The 21,652-nt window shown below is 40.5% G+C and overlaps 2 protein-coding genes across 2 annotated transcripts in view; one reads left to right on the forward strand and one right to left on the reverse strand.

Annotated features, from left to right (window-relative positions):
• Positions 1-21,652, reverse strand: part of LOC134680354 (small ribosomal subunit protein mS31) — a 395,354-nt gene that overhangs the window by 188,165 nt on the left and 185,537 nt on the right. The gene's annotated exons all lie outside the window — the stretch shown is intronic.
• LOC134680462 (ankyrin repeat and MYND domain-containing protein 1-like) lies at positions 135-20,175 on the forward strand. Its single transcript, XM_063539593.1, has 16 exons — positions 135-346; positions 1,737-1,910; positions 2,655-2,861; positions 3,552-3,755; positions 4,207-4,409; positions 5,977-6,097; positions 6,731-6,908; positions 7,713-8,202; positions 8,960-9,128; positions 9,819-10,046; positions 10,924-11,160; positions 11,812-11,956; positions 14,590-14,791; positions 15,787-16,120; positions 17,272-17,419; positions 20,120-20,175. Exons 1-16 carry the CDS (start codon positions 209-211, stop codon positions 20,173-20,175), a joined length of 3,234 nt encoding a protein of 1,077 aa, XP_063395663.1. The 5' UTR covers positions 135-208.

Here is a 21,652-nt window from a genome sequence, read left to right on the forward strand (position 1 = left end):
CCTTTTCTAATTCAAAAGGTTTTATACAAAGTTGACGACTAAACTCAAAGGTAATTAAACTGCCCATCCTCCTTGTCACATTTTGACTTTTGTCAAATTTGTCAAAAGCCAATTTCGTGTACATTATTTTGTACAACAATCTTTTAATTTTGTATAACTTTACTGAACTCGAAATGAATTACGTACAACACTGACAAGACTTGAAACAATGTTTGAGCCCCAATATTGCGAGTTGCCTGAAACGGTGAAGCGTGAAACGTTGCCTTACTACGAATACTACTTGGGTGAGAAGGATGAACAGGATAGGAGGCATGGTGTTGGACAGAACTGCTGGACGGGTGCTGAGGTGAATATCGTCAAAGCTCTTTCCCACTGACGTCCAGTTTTGCGGGAACAGTTTCTAATGGATCCCGCAAACATCATAGGTACATTAACTCACATTTATGTACAGGGTTTCGACCAGTGAAACCTGTGTCGAATGGTCGGTAAATAAATGTACCTAATTGAATAAATTTCGCGTTAGACCCTTCTATGCGAGTTAATATGTGTTCAAAACGCGAAAGTTTTAAAAATCATAGGGACGTTCACAGACAGTAGTTCGCATCCTGTATTTTGCAGTAAAACAATGAAATCTCACAGGTATATATTATACAAATATTCTAAATTAAACTAGGTAGATACTTAATGCTGGCGCTAATGCACAAAACACATGCGCATGGAAAAAGGCATAATAGGTAATTGAAAACGGGACATGGATATTTTGCTTCCGTATATATTCCGTATACATATTACAGTTTCTCTCTCTGGTCGGTCCCTCATGTCTGAGGATCGTGGTCAGTATCAGGGTTGCATCTGGAGCGGATGATCTGCCTCCACCGGTTTCTGTCCAACGCGTCTTTGACGTCCGTGTAGAAAGCAGAGGATGACGAGTATTTAACTTGATCGGTCCATCTTCTTGGTGAACGACCGCGTGATCGGTGTTTCCAACCACAGTTTTTCAAAACTTTCGTCGCCTCTGCGCACTGTGTTCGAAATGACAGTATGCGTTGTTGGCATACGGTGGATGGTCGAGTATTCATTCGAAGCTGGGTTAGGATATATGCATTAGTACGCCTGGCATTCCAAGGTATTATCAACATTCGTCATTACATCAAACATCATCAAACATCAACATTTATTCAGCAAAAATAAGCCACAAGGGCACTTTTACACGTCAACATTGAATTTACATAAAAGCAAAAATAATAACATCAACAATTTTATAAAATAATACTAACAATACAATCTAACGTATTACAATTACTAAGAGATGTATATGGTCTCTTAATGTCGAATTACATACAAAATACAGATAAAAAAACACACGAAAAAAAAACTATAATATTTAGAGGTGTAAATGTCTCTAGGTGTCAGAACTATAAGATTATATAGTTTATCAAGTTATCCTTAGAGATGTATAGGGTCTCCAACTTCTCCAAGAGTCAATATCCTGTATAATTAATACATTCATTAAGAGAAAAGAAACATACGAGAACAGAATGAGGCGTCTCACTGTAATTAATTAAGAATAAGTGTTCCGTAAACAAAGTTTTGTACGGAACACTAAAAATTAAGTTACTAAGTATAATAGCTCGTGTTAGCTTAAACAGACCAGTCTCCACAAACAGCACCCGTTCACGAGTATGACGCGTATCTCAGCCATCAGCCATTACAGTTTCATCATTATAAAATTCCAGTCCATCGACTGGCATTGTGGCAGTTTCCTCCGCGACACTATGCACGGGCCCGGCGAATACCGCTGCCGATATAAAGGCAGAGAGGGGCTGTTCCTAACATACGAGGGAAGATTGTACGTTAACCATATGCACGGTTACGGGGTCATGTCGTACCCGGACGGGAAAGTTTACACTGTGAGTAACAAGTAACGATTGGCATCTTATTGAATGGTTTAACCCTTTATTTATTTATTTTTATTTATTTAGATATTTAATTCAGGCAACAAGGCCCATATTACAAATACCTTACAGACATACATATGTATTTTATAAACTTAAAACTAAACGCTATTTAGACGACAAAACGGCGTGGCTCCGTTGCGTGATGCGTCGGCTGCTCTTGTGTCGGATTCGGCAGTTTGCCCCGGAACCTCCGAGACACGACACCTTTCGGCCAGAAGTCGGCGCACTCGATGGTCCCCTGCAGCGGCCGCCCTTTTAACCCTTTGAACGGTGCCCAGTCACGCCTATCGTGTGCGGCGCGTCATCCCCCAATATCAACCTTAGTGAATTCCGACAATGTTCTTGTTAGAATTCACTAAGGTTGGGCGGAAGTAACGCGCGTCTGGTGATGTCTTTGGTTGTCAAAAATTTTGGTATGATCAGTTAAATGTGTCGACGACGGTGCTTTCTGTTTTCTGTATTTTGGTACTTAGGCTGCGCTCAAGTTCAAGGGGTTATTATCTAATTATAATATATCTGCGTTTACGTTGGAGTTTGTGGGTATCAGACATTGTCCGATAACATGATAGATCTAATCCACTGAATTCGTTGATCTTACTTAGCCGGCAATAATCTAAAATCGCATGCCATTTGTTGCATCGTTTGTAGAAGCCTTAGCCAATCGATTAATTGAAAACATACCTTTTTCTTCATTAGGGTTTATTCAACAACGACGTCCGCTATGGCCCCGGCGTAGAGTCTTTCGCGGACGATACTGCCAACGTCGGCCTCTGGCGCAGCACGAAGCTAGTCCGCCTAGCGTGGAGACCGCTGCCCCCCGTGGCCCCTGAACTCGCAGCCTGGCGGGGAGGCCGAGCAATCGTTAATCCACATCGGGTTGTGATGCAGACTTCTTTTAGAACTGTTAGTTGGTTTTCTATTATTCTATGAAGCTATTCCGCCTATCTCGGCGGCCGCTGACGCCGCTGCCCCCCGTGGCCTCTGAACTCGCAGCCTGGCCGGGAGGCCGAGCGATCGTGGACCCACATTGGATTGAGATGCAGACAGCTTTTAGAACTGTTAGTATTCTATTACTCTCTGCTGTCTGCTGCTAAGGGGGACAGGGAAACAACGTAAATATTTTCCTGGCTGTCTCAGCAGTTAGGGTCCTGAAATTACAAATATGTACAACCCATATTATACATAATTATGTAACATGTGCCAAAATGCAATTACGAAAAAACCTATAGATGTGAAATGCAGTTGGATCCTTCGTGTTGGCTCTTAACATACCCAGTGCCAGCGCGAGCTAAGCGCTACGAGCGTAGCCGATAACAGTGGCATAGACAGGCGTGGGCGAAGTGGGCCGTCGCTCACGGCCTCGCGCCCCTAGAGGGGCCTCGCGCATGGGCCCTTTGGGCACATCGAAAGAAAAGGGCCTCGTAGATGCGACTTCGCCCACGGCTAGATTAGTTACACTACGCCGCCGTCCGTTAACATGATGGGAAAGTTACGTATTATGTAGCGAAAAGCGCTTACGAACAGATAACCCGCCTAGCGGGTCGCTAGCAGTGAATGTGTTAAATATAGTGACCGCTTAATTTTTTATTCTAGTTTGACAAAGTGAACAAAGCAATGGAATTCTTGAAGCAACACGGCTCAGACCCAGTGTCCGCAACTGAAAATTGGGCTCGACTGTATCCTAAACATTGTACGGACCTCGAGAGTCGACTCTGCCCTGTCGAGCTTTTTGACTACGAGTATTATGATGGGAAGGTGTATACGCTGAAGGAATATGACAGTGCTCAAAATAATGAGGTTAGATCCATAAGTTGTCGAAAAGTACTTTTTCGACATTTTCTATTCCGATAATCGTTATCATTCAAACAATACCTATACGTATTACTACGTTACTACGTTGGTAGCAAGATTTACAAGGCACTAATACTAATAAACATCATTTCAAATAAAATAGATGGTGTAGTTAAAAGTACTTAATCCTTTTTAACAACACTATACACTACGTGCAATGTATGTAGTAGGATTATGGATGAATATTGTTTTTAGTGTCCGCGAGCGCAAAAAACAAAAACTCACACCATACTAATTTTTTAAACAGCTAAAAGATGCAGGCCTTAAGAAGCTACTATACATATAAAATATACTATATGGCCGTCTAGTATCATAAACTTTGTTCAAATCATAGGGTGAGACGTCTTAATTTTTGATACAGGAATCGATCTAATACTACACTTCCTTGTATCTACAGTACCTTGATAGCGAAAGCCAAAACAGTTCGGAATATGCAGGCTTATACTACGCATGGAACAACGATCCAGTGACCATAGACATGATGAAACATTGCTTCAAACATGAAAAACAGAGAGGAGATGTGTTTATCGACTTGGAGGCTATGCTGAGTGGACTAAGGAGTAAATTCAAGCCTCCGGCTATGCATGAATTGGATAGCAGGTTTGTGTCACGTGGACCGTCGGTGCGGATCGCTCCGCACTGCTAAATTGTATGAGAAAGCTGTCCGCTTTGCTCTACACCAGCGGTCGGCAACCTTTTAAGTTAAAAGGTTGTTAAAAGTGTTAACAACGAAGGGCCACATTAAGGAAGTTGACGCGGGCCGCACTTTGTTAATATAAGCTATTTTATCAGACATTGTGGTTTCACAATATTACATACAAAATAGCCAGGGGGGCTCGCGGGCCGCAAGCGAGAGGTTCGCGGGCCGCATATGCGCTCTACACGCTCCCTGAACTTATTGATTCGGTGCGGAGCGATCCGCACGGACGGTCCGCGTGACACTAAAACCAGCCATCGGTGCGGAGCGATCTGCACGGACGGTCCGCGTGACACTAAAACCAGCCATCGGTGCGGAGCGATCCGCACGGACGGTCCGCGTGACACTAAAACCAGCCATCGGTGCGGAGCGATCCGCACGGACGGTCCGCGTGACACTAAAACCAGCCATCGGTGCGGAGCGATCCGCACGGACGGTCCGCGTGACACTAAAACCAGCCATCGGTGCGGAGCGATCCGCACGGACGGTCCGCGTGACACTAAAACCAGCCATCGGTGCGGAGCGATCCGCACGGACGGTCCGCGTGACACTAAAACCAGCCATCGGTGCGGAGCGATCCGCACGGACGGTCCGCGTGACACTAAAACCAGCCATCGGTGCGGAGCGATCCGCACGGACGGTCCGCGTGACACTAAAACCAGCCATCGGTGCGGAGCGATCCGCACGGACGGTCCGCGTGACACTAAAACCAGCCATAATGTTTTAATACCTAATAAAAAAAAATTCGGGCCCTGTTATATGCGCTTTTCACCTCTTCTACCTACAATCTTTCATGGAATGATCGAAATTAAACTTTCCTGAGACATATTTTAAAATATTTAGATTACAACGGTTACAAATTGCTGGCCCAATAATCCCAATATTATATACAGGGTTCCTTGTTACATTTTGAAGATAGTTGAAATTCGATATAATGTCACTATGACAATGTTCGACTTTCGGTTCGATAATGGATGTTGTGCATTAATTCCTGTTTTCCTCCGAATTTTCTCAGAAATTTTCGTATTTGTCATGCTAAAATCAACGTCACTGCTTCTTGTACAGAGACTGACGAATAGCGAAACACGTTCGTACGTTTCCGTGAAAATACGAACGGAAATAAATTATGCACTACACTGACTTGTATTTTACAATGTAAACAAAACAAGTGAGTGTAATAACCGTTGTGATCTATAGGTAGTTCGTTTTTTTAAGCATTAGAAATAAGGTAAACAATCTTGATGTGTCTTTTAATCGAAAAACACATTTTAAAATTAAGTCACGGCAAATATGTAACAATTATGAATCTATTACGATCATTTATATTCTTCTGCTTTTATAAGTAATAGTTACTGATTTTTAAAAGCGTTTTTCATTTAAAAGACATGTCAAGATCGCTTACCTTTTTTCAAGTTCTTTCTAATGCTAAAAAAAGAACTATAAATATTTTATATGTTCGAATGTTTTAAGGACTCTGCTAATGGCGTGTTATTTGGGTCACGTGGCCACCACAACCGACCTCATCAACGACCGCGGAGTGGACCCGCATGTCACTGACATGCTAGGCAATTCCGCCATCATGTATGCTACTGTGAGTATTATGGCTCCTCTACACGATGGGCCAACGGCGGCCACTTCAAGGGACGCATTTATGCGTTAGAGGGAGCAAGTGATATTGCTATCTCAGTCTACCGCATGGCTGCGTCCCTTGGAGTGGCCGGCGTTGGCCCATTGTGTAGAGGAGCCATTAAACACACGACACACACAATATTTTACGCTGGTCTCTATTACAACTTGATTTCAGACTTTTTAAATGCAAATACGCTTTTCCACTTAAAAAAAAATAAAAAAAATATTTGGAGACAATCTTACACAGATCGAACTGGCCCCAAACCAAAGAGAATTTGAATTAGAGGAATATTGTCAAAGTAAATTATGTATTCAGTAAGTAGTAAATTTACTGCCATCTTTCGACACAAATTAAAACTCTTAGAACGCCATTTGACTTTGATCCTTATTCTTTCACTCTTATTCTATGATGCCTTTTAGGCCCACTTGCACCATCCCAATCCCACTAACTTGGGGTTAAGCGGTTAAACCGTTAACCTAGTGTCAAATTGTACTGGTAACCATGGCAATTCCAGGTTTAACCGGTTAACCCCGGGTTAGTGGGATGGTGCAAGTGGGCCTTAGAATATTGAAATAATAGTAATCTTTTGAGCAGTGCGGAGACCAAGTCCCCCTCATAACCTTCCTAGCCGAGGGTGGTGCGAGAGTGAACAGTGCCAACGACGCATGCTGCACTCCTCTGGCCGTGGCCCTGATGAGGCTCCTGTGTGCCAGCAGAGACGTCCCCAGCGACGGGATGATGCAAGCCTTCGTACCTCCGACTGCTTCTGCTAGTAAGTCGCAGTGAAAAGTAGTTCAAATAATTCAACCATACTCTTGGAATCATCTAGACCGAGTTTAGAGCTATTATTTCATGCAACCGATGATGCCAAAAATGCGGGGGTGCGCGGGGCGAGGTGAGCGAAGTCCCGTGCCGTGATTGGTCCGTTCAAAGATACAGACGTCACACAAAGACACTTTCGACTCGGACATGGAGTAAAATTACCGTATGCGTGGCAGAGGGGGTAGCGCGACTATGCTCAGTCGAGGATATTTTGTCTGTGAATTCAACACAATCTACCCTGAATTGTATTTTTCTTTAGTCATTTACCAGGTAGGTAAATAATGTAAATATCAAGGCAATTGTGACGAGCCTACACACCTACATTCCCCTTCCTTACCTCTGCCATCTTTTCAAACTATATCATCACCATCACGCCAGTCTGGTTGGCTTGCTTGCCTACGCATACCGGTATCATTGCAATGGTTCAGCATAACTTCAGTTAAATTGGACAGTGGACACCGGAAATTGGTTAGTTCAGGCCGCGTAGCCAACATGCCAATCGCTTACGCTCCGTGGCGATCGAAACGCAACTGTCACTGTCGCACTCGCACTAATATAATATGGAAGAGTGATAGACACAAAATGTTTCGTTGTCAAAGCGATAGCGATTGTCACCTTGGCAAGGCCGGCTGATCTTGCTTGCAAGTTTTACTTTTCATGAATAACGATTTCATCACTTTTTCCATTTTTAATGAATTATGAATACTTATTAATGAGACGGCACGACAAGGTTATATGATAGCACATATTTCAGCCTTCGAACCACCAACAGTATTGGATTGGAATATAACCAGGGAGACTCAAGCAGCGCCTGCGAAAAACACATTAGCAAAGGTTTCGAGCAAGACGACGATAACCAAGATGAACGTGAAGAACAAATCACTATCATCTGTAAAAGATATCCCAACTCCTAGTAAAATAAACATAGACACATTAAACCCAATAGATGAAGATGATCCCGAAAGTAAATTGTATAGAGATGTCAATAATGAATATATGATCAAAGTAACAGATACACTTGAACCAGTGGCTGAACCAGTAACATATCTATTTGATCTCAATTATATGGTTGACGAAATTAATACAGAACAGAAAAAATTGGCACAACCTGAGAAAAAGGATCCGAAATCAATGGTATCCCATGTTTTTAAGGAACCAACTAAGCCGAGTAAAGAGGCGATTTGGAATTCTCAGAAAGACGAGGATACTTCTATGGCTACCGCAGAAACCCGTAAATTAGATATGTAAACCCCTTTATCATATAACTAATATGTACAATATACTTATAAAATACTGACTAGTACCTAAATTATAAGTAGGTACCTAACATAATACTATTACCTTTTTTTTAGTGCTCGTGCTGCGTCTGTCTGTCTGTCCGTCTGTCACAGCCTATTTTCTCGGAAACTACTGGACCAATTAAGTTGAAATTTGTGACACATATGTAAATTGGTGACCCAAAGATGGACATGTTTTTTTTATAATTTTAAAATACTTATATAGCTTCGAAGTTATTTTTAGAAAATACCCAAAAAATGACCGTTCCCCCTTTTATCTCCCAAACTACTGAGTCTAAAATTTTGAAAAAAATACACAAAATAGTTCTTTACCTATAGATGACAGGAAAACCTATTAGAAATGTGCAGTCAAGCGTAAGTCGGACTTATGTACGGAACCCTAGAAACGCGAGTCCGACTCGCACTTGGCCGGTTTTTTTTTGTCGGTGTACTTAGTCCCCCATTCCCCATCCTGATTTTTTTGCAAATATTTACAAAAAATCTTTTTTTATCCTCGCTTTCCGGCTACTCTTCTACAAGATAGATAGATAGATAGATAGATAAACACTTTATTCATTTCCACAACATACATGGTAATTACAAAGAGAGATTTATTAACATTCACATGCAGCTTACAGGGCAAGGAAGAATAAAAATGTTACTACCTATCTTTCTCCACTTGTATCATATACCAACTAATTGAACTTAATGACATATTTCTCAGATGTAGTCGAATCAAGTTGACAATTCTCACACTCCTCGATAATGGAGCGAAGCCAAGCCTGGTGCGGTGTCCGCAGCCGGCGCTCGTCATGGCGATCCTCGCTGGCGCCCCGGATTTGGTGGATTGTTTGATACACTACGGCGCTGATGTCAATGAGGTTTATCCTCAGGTGAGACTTAATTTCAATAGATGGCACCTGCAGTAATCCTCGTGCACAAGGTCTCGGCTCGGGTACATGTACAAACCTATAGTTAAAGGATTGTTAGATCTATTTGCTGAGACGAACAGATAAAGGCACATGATAATGACGACCGGTCTGGCCTATAGTTCGTTTTTTTTTAGCATTAGAAAGAACTTGCAAGAAGGTAAGCGATCTTAACGACGCTTTTGATTGAAAAACGCTTTTTAAAAATCAAAAACGATTACTTATGAAAGCAGAAGAATATAAATGATCGTATTAGATTTATAATTGTTACATACTTACCGTAACTTATTTTTAAAATGTGTTTTTCAATTAAAAGACACATCAAGATTGTTTACCTTATTTCTAATGCTAAAAAAAACGAACTATAGTCGGTAGTGACCCTGCCTATGAAGCCGATGGTCCCGGGTTCGAATCCCGGTAAGGTCATTTATTTGTGTGATGAACACAGATGTTTGTTCCTGAGTCATGGCTGTCTATGTATTTATCTATATACGTATTGTACCAATAGTACAAGCTTTACTTAGTTTGGAGCTAGGTCGATTTCAGTAAAAAAATGTTGTCCTAACTGACAGACCGATACCGTCCGGCGGACTGCAGTTAGTCAGTGGGCCCCTTAACAGCAATGAATGACCCCAATTTTTCGTTTTCCCACAGCATTTCAACTACACGCCACTAGACATAGCAATGTCTCTGCCGCTAAACCAAACGACTCTGGATTTGGTACTAACATTGCTGATGGGCGGCGCAAGCGCTAATCATCGGCTGACCATCTTCCAGCGTCTTTCGCCAAGGGATCCCGCAAGGCTGATAGAACTAGGGCCGGGGCCAACGTTGCTCCATTATATTTTAGCGAGGAGAGTGGAAAGCGAAGTTGAGGAAGACGTGAGTGCTACTCATTCCTTTCATCAGATTGTACCTGTTATATTGCTTCACACACCTTAATTCAGTAACCAAGGACAGAGGAGCAGCTAATCGTCAGGCACGGTAAAGATCTCACTCGCATCTCACTTTTACATATTGCTGCGTCCCTGTCGTCAGTTAATAATTTTATTAAAATATTAAGTTAGGTGTGTGAAGCGTTTATATTTAATCAAGTGTTTTGTTTCATAAGATAGGTAATGGTATTATATTATTTTAGGTAAAAACAAAGTTAGAATGCTAATAATTCAATCAACCAAAGTCACATACGAATTGTTACTAATTGAATATGTTTTAACGATAAGGGTGAAAAGTGAACCCAATATGTAAAACCAGTCATCATCATACCTATACCTTCTACTGCTAACTAATAACTAATAATAATTATTATTTTTCACCACACCAGCTCGGAAAGGCTTACTTTGCACTTCAAAAACTGATAGCAAAGTTGCATTTTATTCACATGTGAGGCAAAGTAATCAAATGCAAATTTTGAGTTGTTTTCTTATGTTTGCTGGTAGAATTGACTTTTAAATGATGATTTTGGATGATAAATATTTAATAACATTCATTTGGATTTGATTTGGTTCGATTTAGTTTGATATTTTCATTTAATATTTGCTTCGGGTTGGTGTGGTGAAAAATGTTGTGTTTCACTCGGGGGCAAATTTTGTTTAGCCCTGGTACTTTGAAACCCTCGCAACGCTCAAGATTCTATTTTTCGAACCACTCGCTACGCTCGTGGTTCAATTTTGGAATCTTTCGCTTGCTCGGGTATCAATATTAGCACGAGCGGTTAAACAACAACTTTGCCCCCTTGTAAAACAAATAACTATTACAGATTCGAAGAGAAATCATTCATCTCTTGGTCGAATACGACTGCGACCCTTTAGAGCGATACAACGGGCGTTCAGCTGTCGACGAAGCGACGAAAAGCCTGGATCTGCTGGACATCATTATCAAGAATCCCAAAACCAATTTAAACGCCGCCATTGACGATTCTAACCAGACTATTCTGGTCAAGATGTTTTATATGCCGTACTTCAGGACACTGGGTAATGTGGAGCGGAGTCAAACGGTTCGTAAACTTAATGATACATACACATAGATAGATAACCATTTATTAACTTGCCATAATACACCCATTGATAGAAAAAAACAGAAACAATAACAATATCAAACTAAAACTAAAATCAGGAACAATATGTATCAATAAATGTGCTGTGTGCGTTGCATTGCAGCAAAACAAAAGGGTTCTGGCTCAGTAATACGCTCCACTCTTTCGGGTGAAGCACTGATGATTCTGCCAGCACCCAGATCACGGACAGATTATCGATGTAAAAAATAATAATAATAATATAAAAATACAAAAATATTTGAAAACTTGCCTATTAAAGAATAATCATTGTCTTAGTACTTAGTAGTAGTACCTAATGCCTGCCCAGACGGGGACAATTTTTCGCCAATCTGATTAAATTGGCCGATCAAATCAGGCCGTGCGGACTCAAGGGTCCCACTGCCAAAATAAATATAATAAACCACCACCAAAAGAATTCGACAGGACTGTGGCATCCTCAGGAGATGTGGACGTTCTGACGCCCGGCAACGGCGGCAACGGACTGACCTGTCTAGAATGGTCGGCCATATTTATACCTTGACACTCCCCCTCGAAATAAGATTTCTGTCTTTCCTTGTTAACCATGCTCTCATTGATTTTTTACCGTTTTAGCTAACAAACCTCTTATTGTTTGGAGCCGATCCGTTGATTGAATGTGAATGTGAAGGTGTCAAATATCAGAATCTATTCGTGATGGTAAAACCGCAGTGTGTGATAACGCGCCCCACAGCGACGGCTTCAAATGATTCCCCTGGTAGTAAGTAGTGTTTCCATATACAGTCGGCATCAGATATATCGGAGCGGCCGAGGTGCTCACAAATATCTGAACACGCCTCCATTCTCAAGGCGCTAGAGTTCGTGTTCAGATGTTTTTGAGCACCTCGGCCGCTTCGATATATCTGATGGCGACTGTACGAGTCAGACAATGGTGCCGCGGTCCATTGTGAACTTTCAGTGGTGATCTACAGGGCTCGACGACGTTTAGCTCGGCGGTCAACTGAGAGTGCTTCACCTCGTCGAAAACAGTGGATTGTATTTTGAAGAGTCGTTCGGCGACATTTGTGTGTAAGTTCAATTTGAAGAAAACAGGCTCACGGACTTGACTAGAGCTTTCACTTGTCCACTTTTAAGTTGTTGTTTTTCTTCCGGAGCAGTTGTTCACCGCGACAGTACACAGAGTCACAGATGTCGCTGAGCGACCGGTATTGTATGCACCAATTTGAGCCTGGAACACGAACTATGGCAACATATATTATTTATGTCTCTTAAGCCCCCCATTCACACTCCTACCTTGTAGTCCGCCTCGCAGGACTACGGCGTAGGATATAGCTCACACACCATCCTACATTGTAGTACGCCTTGCAGGACTACGGAGCAAGAAATAGCTCACACACGGTACCTACTGTTTTGCCGTCCATCACCAGTACTGCTTCGTTTCTCACAAGTGTCGGTCTACTTACTCTTGAAAATCTTAGGTGCAATTAAAAAAAAGAAAATAGCTCTTCTGCTTATTTTCTTGTTATTGGATAAAAAAGCGATTTTCTTTATAAATTTCAAAACAATGGCGCGCACTGTTGTCATACGTCAAACACGGTAGTCCGCAACGTAGGACGACAACCCACACCAATCCTACGCGGCGGACTACAGCTGTGGGCGGGGCTTGTAGGACCCAAGAGGCATCCTTGGGTTTGTAGGACGGCTCGTAGTCCGCGACCCCCATACACAATCCTACCCAACGAGGCGGACTACGAGGCGGACTACAAGGTAGGAGTGTGAATGAGGGGCTTTAGGTCCTGATCATTTATCAGAGTTTACCCTTAATTTGACAATTAACGTTCTAGTTAATCGACATAAGTTGACATTGACATAGCTATTGAGCCTCTTTTGCATTTTTAAAGGAAAAAACGGAACCCTTATGGCTCCTCTACACGATGGGCCAATGCCGGCCACTCCAAAATTTGTGTATGACAAATCGTAAAGGCCCCAGTACACAAGTGGTGAAGAATGGGCCATGCCACACCCTGGCCATTGTGTACTATAGGGGGCTATGGTATGCAATGGCGGACGACTGCCGTCAGTTGTCAGCCGTGGTGAGCAATCGGGGAGTTGTCGGTTTTTTGGCACACTTCAAAGGAATCGTGGCGTACCATGGCCTGTGGTGTTCACACAGTCGCCATTGTTTGTTTAGTTTCTTCAATTTTTGACCGCTTGATTAAATGTTAATAGCCCAAAATGTCATTATTGTGGAGCAATGAAGAGACTTAGAGTCTGGCTACTGAAATTTTACCCACATGTTTGGCGGGAAATTTAAAAAATCTTGGGCTGGTCACACTTTGTGTAGTAGGAATTATAGTTTTGATACTAGATAATATTTTTGATTTTCTGTGCACACGTAAGGTACCTAAGGATATAAGTTAAATATACGTTGACGTGCACTCAAAGTCAGCTCACATAATTTCTACCACTATGTCAAAGTACAGACAATGATAAAAACATATGTTAACACTTTCTCACCATATACCATTGTAACAAGGCGAAAAATTAAATGTAGTGTAAATAAGACCTAGCTCAATAATACCGTAATATTAATCAATCACAAAAAAATTACATAAATACTATGCGAAATATGCTTAACTGCTAAGTATCAAAATATTTATAGAGCACCAACCTTCTAATTTGTTTACATTTGTTTATGAGTTGTAAACATTGCAGTTTTTCGTTATACAACGCTACACGCCGACTTCGTACATTGTCGTAATTATTTACGAGCTTAAAATCATAGTTTGCGAACCTCACTCAGTATAGACATTATTCATATTATTTAAAATAAAACCCTTATAAACCGCAAACAATTTGAATGAATGACATAAATTGACAACTGATTTTTAGCTTTTTTTCAAATCATAGACAATTGGTGATACAACAACGAAATATCTGTCAACAATTTTTGGCTAGCCAGACTCTATCAGTTTATTATAGATTTATATCAATCAGAGCCTGCAATTTTGATTTTTTTTTGTTTTTTTTTTTGATGCACCATTGTGTGAACACCTACGTGATATAGGCCTACTGTTGCGCATTGCAAAGCATGGCTTGGCATGGACCATCCTTGACCACTGTGTACTGGAGCCTTACGATAATCGACAACGATTTGTCGTACACACAGTAGATAAAACTGCGCAAATCGGACTGCACAGTTTAATCGCTACGATTTATAGTTACGTGTGTAGCCGGCATTACTGTTTTTGTTATTGTGCGTTTCCCAAAGTGTAGGTTGTGGTTGAATAAAGATTTTTATCTACCTATATATCTATCAGTCTATCACTGTATTCGTCTTCCTGCAACACAAATAATTATACTTTTCTTGTCTTGATCTAGTGCCCTATTCAGGCAAAAAGGTAGAAGCAAAACCAAGCTTGTCGAAGGCTAAAAAACCTGAACCGAAAAAAGTAGAAAACCCAGCGTCCGATAATTCTCGTTACATTGAGAGCCTCAGGCAAGCGGTTGACCTGATGACTGAATGCTCAAGGATCATTTACATCAGGTGGTTACAGACGCAGCTGGCTAATGAAATCATCCAGGTCATTCACAAGTATGCACATATCGATATTCTTTTAGGTGTAAATTCTACTTTCGCTTCCATCCAGCCAACTAATCGAGTAGGCTATTGCCAACTTCCAGCAAACTAACGGCGCGATTCGGGAAATGAATTAGACATTCACTAGATATGAAATAGTAACGATATGTGACGTTCCACGGCAAAAGGCACCCTATGGCGGTTGGCGCTTACGATATTGTTAACGCCGCTCCAATATTATTTCGGCCATAAGGTACCTTTTGCCGTGGAACGTCACATGTCGTTACTATTTCATATCTAGTGAATGTCTAATTCATTTCCCGAATTGCGCAGTAACACTTGACACATGATTCCTAAAGATCTCATGGGTCCCAAACGCGGGGATCAGTTCAGGTAACACGAAAATTCGAGTATTATTTTAACGCAGGAGTTCATAACCAATTGGGGAGCACCGAGGCGACATAGGCCTATGGGAACTACTACGAAAGATATCTCCATGAGTATGTAGAATCTGTTCTGAGGATAGCGACGTAATTTAATTTGAAAGAGAGGTTTTTCTGTAAATAATTATCAAACAGGAGTTCATAATTATGATTAAGTATTATGAATTAGAAGAAGCAGTGGTGGCCGAGTGGATATGACGCCCGACTTTCAATCCAGAGGTCGCGGGTTCAAATCCCGGCTCGTACCAATGACTTTTTCGGAACTTATGTACGAAATATCATTTGATATTTAGCACTAGCTTTTCGGTGAAGCAAAACATCGTGAGGAAACCTGCATACATCTGCGAAGAAATTCAAAGGTGTATGTGAAGTCCCCAATCCGCATTGGGCTAGCGTGGGGACTATAGCCCAAGCCCTCTCGCGCATGAGAGGAGGCCTGTGCTCAGCAGTGGGACGTATATAGGCTGAAATGATGATGAAAATGATGATAAATACAGTTCCCACTGATTGACAGGCAGGTCACCTCCTCAGTCCAGGTACCTATCACAATTATTTTTTAAACTCCAGATACAAGCACCGACATTGGAGCATGATTATCAAAGAATGTAAAAACAAAAAAGCAGCCGGTCTTTGGATTACTGCTCAACGCTGTTTGGAAATCTGGCGCCATCTTAAGACCACTAAAAAGAAAGTTTACCAAGACAGAGCCGTTCTATGGAATCTGCTTTGCATTGCCCACTTCTTCCATCTAAGATCGGTGACGAAATATGGTTTTAACAAAGTGACAGCCGCAGAAAAACATGAGTCAGAATCTTATGCGAATGATATCTTAAAAGATGGTAAGAAGAGTCCAATGGTACCAGTGCGGCGATATGTTCAGCCAGAGCTCTTTGTTAACGCGGTAAAACAGAATCATCTCTATTTCGCAGGAACTATGAACTAAAAATGGTTGTACGACTGTTACCTGTGTGTTGTGTGTGGGTGTGTGTGTGTTGGTGTTAGGTACCGCTGGAGAGACGAAGTGCAAAAAGACCTTAGCGAATTCGGCGTCGTCGACTGGACAGAAACGGCTTTGGACAGAGTAGTATGGCGGTGTTTGATGTCGGAGGCCAAGATCCACTTCGGGTCTTTGCGCCACAGCAGTAAGTAAGTAAGTACGACTGTTCCCTTTTCGAGACTTTCAAGAAAAGAAAAATGTGTATAAAGTCCAATCATGCCGTGATTTACGTCAATCGTAGGTTAGATGGACTCTATACGGAGGATACGAGTTAATATGTATATTTTCCTTTTTGTCGGGTAGGAAAAATGTCTGCTAAACGGGGCAGGGAAACAATTTGCACCTATTTCTGTCCCCGTCAGTAGAAAGTGTCATATAAAACATAGATCTATAAATAATTATATTATAATTTACCTATGATGCATTCATGTACCTAGGGATATAGGACTCGCAAAAAGAATTTTCCATTTGTCGCGACCTTGAGCGGCTATTACTTCCAGCTCGTCCGAGCCGGGCCCAGTTGAGCCAGCCTCCATTTCAACTGATCGCCTCCATGTAGTGCGAGACCGATAGTATACTGACAGTCGATTGTCAGCAGAGACCCCTTGGACTGGTAGTTGTCCGGTCTACTGAACACGTGTCCGATCCAACGCCATTTCCGTATTTTATATTGGTCTCTCTCTGTCTTTAGCCCTTCTCTACCCTTCGGATGTAGGCCTCCTTCATTTTACGCCATTCGTCACGGTTCTGTGCGACCTGGAGCCACTTCTTCCCCGCAGTCCTTTTGATGTCGTCGTCCCAACGCATCTGCTACTTTAGGGACGCTTCTCCCCCCATGGTCGCCACTCGGGTAGTCGTTTACTCCACGATTCGGTTTTTCGTGCTATATGACCCGCTCCCGTTCCCACTTCAAACTATATAGCTACCTACGCGCTCTACAACATCAGTGACCTTGCTCTGTTGTTTCCGCCACTTATTCTTTTTACAGTTTCAGCGACCGTAAAAAACATAGGTATTTAAGGGTATTTATTTCCTATTCTATTCTTAAATTACAGGACGCAAAATTCAAGGTGTGCTTTGAATGCTTCTTGCCCCTCACCGAGGACCGAATCCTGTGCTGCTCCTGTAAATTCGTCTCGTTTTGCAATATGGACTGCTTAAAAGAGAGCATTGAAAAGAGCAACCCAAGTAGCATTGCAAGCTGTATATAAGCTGTATTAAAGTTTATTTGTATACTATAAGCTGTACAGTTAGGCTGTACAAAGGCTGTATAAGCGCTTATACAGCCCTTATAAGTAAAAAAAGGGCCCAAATTATACAGCCTTTGGCGTTATTAGAGCTGTAGAGTAGCTGTATAAGCAATACATAAGCTGCATAATAGCTGCATTACAGCTATATTTCGGTGTAACAGGAAACCTTAACACTACAGATAATCTCTTATAAGTACGATATAAGAATATAAGTTTTAAATGAGTTATAAGAAAGAATTACAAGAGAATAATAATAATTTAAGAAACTAAAATGTCTTTAATCTTGTTAATTCGTAATATAGTAATGGCGACAATAAAGTGTTATAGTGGATGGTAAAAGTAAAAGTAAATATTATACAGGACTTGAATGGAATATTAAATTATTGGTAAGTGCCGATTATTATTTATTGTGAACCTGTGTATCTTTTCTGGCAAAATATTTACGCGCCTGCAAAATAACAAAGAGAAACCATAAGGAAAATATCAAAAATCGGTAAAGTTACTGTTTGTTTTTAAGGTTAGAGTATCAAAAATATTTATAAATATTAATTCTAAGGCTAAACAATTTATTTTAGCTGGTAATCATAACACGGCGTTAGTCTGCTAAATATTTGCAAGTATTTCTTTAATTATATTTACAAATACGTTTTTTTTTTATTGTAAAATGGCGACAATTTTTAAACAGCCTACAGGATAGTTGGAGAGCATTATAATCTTAGTAGCTGTGCTGTGTAATAAATGGAGTGTCTTTTACAGCTTTTGTAATTAAAACAGCTTTATAATAGAATATTTGTATTCGTTTGGCTGTATTTCGGTTCTCCGTACATAAGTTATAATTCTCTTTAGAGATCCGTATAACAAATAAAAAACCTGTACTGTAACTGTCATATATTCCTTTAGTGTTATAATACACTTATTTTCAGAAATTATTACACTACTATACTTATACGAGTGTAAAATTACGCCAAAAGATTGTTATAAGCGACTCTATCAGTAATACAGAAAAAAGCTGTACTATAGCTGCCATTTATTCATTTGGTTTTATAATACCCTTACAGACAGAAGTTATACAACTACTATTCTTATAGGAGAGTAAGATTACGCCATAAGAAATAGCTTTAAAACGGGGTTGACAGATACATTTGTACAGCTACAAGTGCCAAGTGATACTACAATACAGCCTGTATACAGCTTTTACGATAAAATTAGCTTGTAGTGTTTCACAACACTTAATGTTTTAAAACGGAGTTGACAGATACTTATGTACAGCTAAAAGTGCCAAGTGTTACTACAATACAGCCTGTATACAGCTTTTACGATAGAATTAGCTTGTAATCTCTCACAACACTTTTAGTTTTATAGTAGATTTTTTATATTCTGATAAAGCACCCCATGCTTCCGCAGAATCCTTTATAATGATTTTATACAGCTTGAGCTGTATAATGTCTGTAAAGTACCTTTTATACAGCTTAAATCTTTTCTGACACTCTTATACGTCCCTTAAATCACTCTAAGTTCTTAATTGGCTGCTATATTGATGTTGCCGACACTTCCATGCTACTTGGGAATGGTCACGCGTGTAATGATTATCTGATTCTTAAGTATTTACCGAAATCACTGGAATGTAAGTTATACTTATACATATATTTACTTATTCGGGCATACCTACAGATGTAGTGCGTAATTATTTTCCATCGTATTTTCACGGAAACGTACGAATGCGTCTTGCTATTTCCGTCAGCCTCAGTACGAAAACTGTAGAGATGCAACGGATAGTTGTTTGGCTCCGGCCTGACCATCGGCCGAATATCCGGTATCCGGCCGCCGAATATTTGGCCAGCGGAACTATACCTATAGTCAGGCCGTAAAATCCAATTTGTTTACTCCGAAATCCGGCCGAATAGTAAAATAAGGGCCGTATAGGCCGAATACCGGATAGTAACCGGATATCCGGTGCATCTCTAACAAAAAGTACTGACGTTCGGCCCGATTCAAACTTTAACATACGTCAATTAATAGATCTAGAAACGATATGGATTAGATATGTCGGATTCAAATGTATGTATATGTAATGTATTTCTTTAAACAAAACCGTCACTTTTGACACTGACACATCTTATCCATATCGTATCTAGATCTATTAATTGACGTATCGTAAAGTTTGAATCAGGCAGGTTGACTGAAGTAGCATGACATTTTGATAACGTTGACTGAAGTAGCATGGTAATGTATTGTTTCTAGATCTCTTTTTGTTTGTTTTTTGTTACTGTTTTTGTTTTTATGTTTGTATGTAATATTTTATAATTTTATTTGCATGGCTTTTGTCTGTATTAGCAAATAAAGATCTGTATGTATACTGAATACAAATACGAACGTCACCGAGAAAATACGATGGAAATCAATTATGCACTTGCACAGCTTGCACTACATAGTTCTGCACTGTAAATTCGATTTAACGACCAAGGCTTAAAGTGGAAAATCCAACAACGCTTAATAAAAAAGCGCCACCGCTGTAGTGTGAATATATACATGGTTATCCATTTGTGTCATTCAAACGCTTCGCGCTTTTTAACGCGCGTTGAAAAAGCTCTCGTGCGAATTGGGGCTAAGTGTTGTTTCGTTAACTATTATATATAATTTTTATTTTTTTCAGCCATTTATAACGACGAACCTGTACAAAACCAATCGTCCGAAATAAAACAAAGTTAATTTATTTGTCTGAATTTCATTTAGGTATATTATTTTGCGGCGATTCTACGTAACTTATTACTTAAACTTTTATTAAATTTATTTATAAAATACTGTTTTTTACTTCAATCTTATTCATGCAAGAGATCCTTTTGGCACAAAATAGATAAGTACAGAAGTCAATCACATGTATGTACTTTACTTTTCATACCTACGCTCGGCGGTCGCTCTAGGGTTGCGATTGTTGCGAACTATGACTTATGCACAAAAAACTATCGTGGTAGTGGCACTCGTATCTATCGTATCGTATCTCGTATTTAGTTGTTTGATTTATTGTTGAGGATGAAACGGGAAGAATGGAAATATCAATTAATAATAACATTAATAACTCAAATAGGTATTTTAATTTTAATGTCATTGTTATATTACAAATTTGCCACAGAAAATATCTTGCGATGATTCCGAGATTGGCGAAATACACGATTATTATATTTTAAGTGTAATAAATTCGCATTCTCATGTACAATGTAATAAATTCGCATACGCATTCTCTCTGAAACCATTAGTAGCTTAAAAAACGACAATTCACCGTTTAATGTTGAATTTAAACAACCGTCCACTGTACAGTTATAATAACTTTTTGTTTTGTTTCTCCATTATTGCACAAAAAAGTTCACAGACGCATGTCTCAAGCGGATGGCACTCGCGCTCGCACTGGTCCCAACTGGTCCGAGATATCGTGTCCGTGAGCAGTGTCTATGTGTGCGTTGCTCGAGCGCGCTTTGTATGTAGGTTGATTTCTGTACCTATATCTGTTTTGTGCTTTTGGTAAGAACCTATACTTACGCAAGAAAGTGCCAGCAGTAGTCCAGTCTAGAGTAGCCATGCGCGCCGCCACTATAATAGCCATAATGGCTCCTCTACACGATGGGCCAACGCCGGCCACTCCAAGGGACGCATTTATGCGTTAGAGGGAGCAAGTGATATTGCTCTCATTCTACCGCATGGCTGCGTCCCTTGGAGTGGCCGGCGTTGGCCCATCGTGTAGAGGAGCCATAACACACAACACACTACCGCACCGTGACCTTGTTCCGGTGCGGTAGTGTAGAATAGAAACTCTAGAGGTAGAAACTCGCATGCGTATAACGCATAGAGCGCATGCCACATCTTATAGGAACAAAATGAGATAAACTGCCTATGGCCTACCTCTGTGGGACTGTGGCAGATTAGTAGTACCTACTAAAGTTTTAAGGCCCTGTACAGACAAGAAAATTGAAGGACATTGGCTTGCCGATTTTACGAGGAAGTTGTGGACGCTATAATAAGTTAATTGTTAATCGTTTCTTACAGGCGGTAAATGCTTAGTCATATTTTAAATAAAAGAAGAAACAAACTTTATAAATTCAATTTTATTGGTTCCCTTATAAATAAATAAATAGGTAATAAATTAAAATTAATATCTTCATAACCAATCACATAATATGTACTATTTAATGTA

The sequence above is a fragment of the Cydia fagiglandana genome, chromosome 3 (genome assembly GCF_963556715.1).
Source record: "Cydia fagiglandana chromosome 3, ilCydFagi1.1, whole genome shotgun sequence".
Lineage (NCBI taxonomy): Eukaryota > Metazoa > Arthropoda > Insecta > Lepidoptera > Tortricidae > Cydia > Cydia fagiglandana.

Coding starts and splice junctions, on each gene's coding strand:
- LOC134680462 (XM_063539593.1), top strand. CDS start 209: ATGTTTGAGCCCCAATATTGCGAGTTGCCTGAAACGGTGAAGCGTGAA. Junction 347..1,736: donor ACTGCTGGACGGGTGCTGAG/GTGAATATCGTC, acceptor ATAAAATTCCAG/TCCATCGACTGGCATTGTGG. Junction 11,957..14,589: donor TTCAAATGATTCCCCTGGTA/GTAAGTAGTGTT, acceptor TGCCCTATTCAG/GCAAAAAGGTAGAAGCAAAA.